The following is a 5000-nucleotide window of genomic DNA, read 5'->3' as shown; positions in this document are numbered from 1 at the left end:
AACATGACAAAAGCCGTCTTTTGAAGCTCGGCGTACTGCAGATGTCTTCTGAATGTAGCGGTGTGGGCGTGAAGCAGCCTTGTCATTATCCAGTGCTCTCCCAGTCTGCATCGACACCTGGGGAGGCTGGAGGGGGTAGAAATCGGAGGACGGGCTCTTTGTAACGCATGGAACGGGATTAGGAATTAGGAATGGTATCAAACATGTTACATACAGCATTACCACTTGGAGTGTTTGATACCGTTCCCTATTCCGTTCCATGCGTTACGATGAGCCCGTCCTCCGATTCCTACCTCCGCCAGCCTCCCCTGCTGCATCCACATCCACAGGTTAGAAGACCACGTGTTCATGCGTCAACAAGCAAAAGGCCAACACAGCAGCAGCAGCAGCAGCCAGGCCAGAAATCAATCAAAGATGATTTCTGTATGGGGGGGCTAACCTTAACCCTAACCCTAACCCTAACCCTAACCAGAACCCTGAGCCTGATCAGGGTAGCCACATTCATCAGGTCGGGACCATGCATGTGTGACCAGCAGCCTAGCCTGACACCGGTGCTAATGACTTTAGCTCAGCGAGCTAACACAGTCTCAAAACCCCCAATCGGTCACATTAGCCCAGTTAGCAGATGCAAGCATGTTTTCACAGCACCCTGAGAGAGCCTTAGCTCATCCAACGTACAGTATCAGAAAAAACACTCCCCTGCCATGGGGCCAAACACTCCTCTGCCATGGGGCCAAACACTCCTCTGCCATGGGGCCAAACGTTCCTCTGCCATGGGGCCAAACGTTCCTCTACCATGGGGCCAAACACTCCTCTGCCATGGGGCCAAACACTCCTCTGCCATGGGGCCAAACGTTCCTCTACCATGGGGCCAAACGTTCCTCTACCATGGGGCCAAACACTCCTCTGCCATGGGGTCAAACGTTCCTCTGCCATGGGGCCAAACGTTCCTCTACCATGGGGCCAAACACTCCTCTGCCATGGGGCCAAACACTCCTCTGCCATGGGGCCAAACACTCCTCTACCATGGGGCCAAACACTCCTCTGCCATGGGGTCAAACGTTCCTCTGCCATGGGGCCAAACGTTCCTCTACCATGGGGCCAAACACTCCTCTGCCATGGGGCCAAACACATACTGGCAATTAGTGTTGACGGTAACAGGTGGGTGGAGTCGTGGTAAAAGAGGCGTGTTCATGACAATGAACCATAATGTGCGCTGAAAAATCCGGCCTTGAAAACAACACTCATGTTTCAGACACGCCCCCATAGCGCCACCCTCGCCAGCGGCCCTCGCCAGAGCCCCTCGCCAGCGCCCCTCGCCAGCGCCCGCGTTTGCACTAAGACTGTTTTTTTACATTGTTAAAACGTAGCCCACGGTGTTACTGTACACGATCAGGCAGCCTTTCATGGTCCGTGGCGTTCGTTAGACAGAGACTGTGTTTGAGGTCTGTGGCGTTCGTTAGACAGAGGCTGTGTTTGAGGTCTGTGGCGTTCGTTAGACAGAGGCTGTGTTTGAGGTCTGTGGCGTTCGTTAGACAGAGGCTGTGTTTGAGGTCTGTGGCGTTCGTTAGACAGAGGCTGTGTTTGAGGTCTGTGGCGTTCGTTAGACAGAGGCTGTGTTTGAGGTCTGTGGCGTTCGTTGGACAGAGGCTGTGTTTGAGGTCTGTGGCGTTCGTTAGACAGAGGCTGTGTTTGAGGTCTGTGGCGTTCGTTGGACAGAGGCTGTGTTTGAGGTCTGTGCCGTTCGTTAGACAGAGGTTGTGTTTGAGGTTGTGTTTATCCTAGACTCTCCCGCCGGCAGCCATGTGAGAGGGAAGACACAGGGCGGCACAATAAGGAAGGCTGCAGGCGTGAGTAATCACATGAATATACATCCATGTTCAGAAACGCTGACTCTATGACCAGCTTCATCCATGTGCAACAGTATCATGCATTTTGGGAGGGGGGGTTTGCAGTTCATGGCTTTGAAAAAGGTTGTACTTCAAATGCTCTGTCACATGGACAGGGTAGGAACACCATGACTCTGCCCTGACGCAGTTCATTTAGCTTCTTGTTATTCCACTTTTGTTATAACAAAAACATTTACTGTAAACTCAACGACTGTGTGTGTACTATGTACTAACGGCACAGAGATATAACTGTGTTATTACAAGTATACGATCCATGCAATGTTCCAAGCATCACCGAGCCGTGCATTTTAAAACTCACTGCAGGAACACATCTGAAAGGAAAACAAAACCGAGCGGTATAATCTTTGATGCCTCATCCATATGGATGCATGTCACCAACCTGCGGTGTAATCCTAAAACATTTAACAGGAAATGATAAAAGCCATTTCCATGATAAACAGAAGGGAAATAAACCACTAATGTGTTGAATAATTGCTGAGCAGATTTTGTCACCCTACATCCGTCGCTACGTTTAAGCTGGAAAGTATGAGGAGAAAACAAAGAAAGTCGGCCCGGCATGCTGTTTAAACAACACCCGGATCGGTCCACGGAGCCCCCGGTTCCCCACCAGGGGAGGTAGAAATCGGAGGACGGGGCTCCTTGTAATGCATGGAACGGAATCAGGAATGGTATCTTACGAGGAATGGTATCAAACACGTGTTTGACACCATTCCTCATTTCATCCCATGCATTACAATGAGCCTGTCCTCAAATGTCTACCTCCACCAGCCTCTCCCCTGTTCTCTCTAGTCAAATCCACTCCCTCTCAGTTGGGGGTTAGGAGTTCATTTGCTCAAGTTCTTCCTCTTGGGTGGCTTTGCTGTAAAGCTTCTACCATCATTACTGAGGCTCCAAGAACCAACCAGGGTCAGAGGGTTTAAACTCAGCGCAGTCATTCAGCTCGTGGGCGGAGAAGCAAACGCCGGAAGCTTTGGATCATAGATACACAGAGAGTTTGGCAAACCACACTTTGAGACAAGGAATTTCCCCAGTCACTCAAATTCCAAGACAATCCCTTCCTCGTCAGAATGCCAAATTTTGGTTCCAAGTCCATTACATCATCGAATTCCGTCCAGCTGTTTGCCAGACCCCTGTTCTATCTACGTCTCTGCTGTGCTCTCTAGGTCACCACGGTGACGTGGTTCTCTACTTACTGTTTGGGTCCACGTTTTCACAGAGCTCCGTCTTGGCCTCCCCGTTGGGCCGGTCGCTGGTCTTGTGGGAGAGGCGTGAGGACATGGTGGCGGCGGTGGCCACGGCCTTGAAGCTCCTCTTCCTCTTCTGGACGTTGAGCTCCGGGTGGAAGATGATGACGTAGACCTTGGGCATGTAGAGCATCCCCAGGGCCACGGACGCGCTCAGGTTCATGGAGATGGTGAGAGTGGTGGTCTGGATGTACAGCTGGGGAGGAGAGAGAGGGAGGGAGGGAGGGAGGGAGGGAGGGAGAGAGAGAGAGAGGGTAGGTGAAGTTCATGGTTAAGAGAAAGCAGTGAGCAGCTGTAGAACACTGAAGTAGCGTACAGCTCTGGTGCAATGTAAATGTTTTATGTGTTGTGGGCTCTATGTAGGCTGTGTTTGTGTGTGTGTGTGTGTGTGTGTGTGTGTGTGTGTGTGTGTGTGTGTGTGTGTGTTTGTGTTTGTGTTTGTGTTTGTGTTTGTGTGTGTGTGTGTGTGTGTAATGGCTGTACTTTTGGGTTTCATATGCTATATATATAAAACCACACTTTCAGAGTGTCATTTTTGCTCAGTCACAGGTTGAATCACAGTGTGTGGAAATGACAGCCTTCAGGGCTCTACAACATCACAGTGTGTGGAAATGACGCAGAGCACATCCGCTTCCCAGAATGGATCATAGACCTGTACACTTTATCCACCGACGATTAGGAACATTCACAACAACATTCACAACAACATTCACACACAGGACGCATACTGTATACCATATGTATATAAGTACTACATATAAGAACTACATACTGTATACCGTATGTATATAAGTACTACATATAAGAACTACATACTGTAAACCGTATGTATATAAGTACTACATATTAGACCTAATCCACTGTCAATGACTATACATTTTTTTAAATTCTAAACTATGCAAAAGTATTACCTCTTCAAAGAAAGCAATGCATGTTTGGTCTGCAGACTCAATGTCAATGAAATGAACAACGGAACATGAAACCAACACGTTCTCTTTATGGTTCATCTACACTACGGAGCAGGGGAGGCTGGTGGAGGTAGAAATCGGAGGACGGGCTCATTGTGACGCACGGAATGAAATGAGGAACGTTATCAAACACGTGTGCGTTACAATGAGCCTGTCCTCCGATTTCTACCTCCACCAGCCTCCCCTGATATGAATACAGGCCCCCATATCTCAAATCAAGAGAACAGACACCACAGTGTGAAACATCATGAGTGCAAGTGTCTCATTCTGACAGATGAAAGGCCCAGAGAGATAAGGAGAGATCAGATGGAACTGCAGATAGCCTGTGTTAGAAGTTGCCAGAAGAATCTTTATTAATTGGATGTTATCTTATCGTGGCGGAGGATCTTTTAATCAGCTGTGCTCCGCACTCTGGTGTTAACAGGAGACGTCTGGACCAGGTTCGCTGCGACGGGGATCTGAGTGGCGTGTTCTTGACTCTGGGGGTCCGTTTAGCCACCACCGCAGGGGAGGCTGGTGGAGGTAGACATCGGAGGACGGGCTCGTTGTAATGCGTGAGACGGAACGAGGAATGGTATCAAACACATGTGAGTATTTACAATGAGCCCGTCCTACGATGTCTACCTCCACCAGCCTCCCCTGAATCACTGCTATATGTTAAATACTCACGTTTGATATGCAGCACTTTGTGGTCTCACACCTGCTTCAAGCGGACGACCTTCAGACAGTTGCCATTATTGCTTCCAGCCTAATGTTTTGTCGTCTAATGTTGTATAAGTATTTCATGTGTACTGATTAAAACATTTGGTGTTTGAAGAGTTTGTGTGTTGTTGGTGTCTCGGTGTGGGGGGGTGGGGTGGGGGGGGGGAAACCAGGCA

The 5000-nt window shown here is 49.3% G+C and overlaps 1 protein-coding gene across 1 annotated transcript in view; it reads right to left on the bottom strand.

Moving 5' to 3' along the window:
• grm7 (glutamate metabotropic receptor 7) overlaps positions 1-5000 on the bottom strand; it is a 130316-nt gene that overhangs the window by 4998 nt on the left and 120318 nt on the right. Inside the window, 1 exon segment of the mRNA XM_083669187.1 lies at positions 3104-3350. Coding sequence (XP_083525313.1) covers positions 3104-3350 — 247 coding nt within the window.

The sequence above is a fragment of the Argentina silus genome, assembly GCF_951799395.1.
Source record: "Argentina silus genome assembly, chromosome: 4".
In the NCBI taxonomy this organism is placed as follows: Eukaryota; Metazoa; Chordata; class Actinopteri; order Argentiniformes; family Argentinidae; genus Argentina; species Argentina silus.
This window is presented reverse-complemented; position numbering and strand designations above follow the sequence as displayed.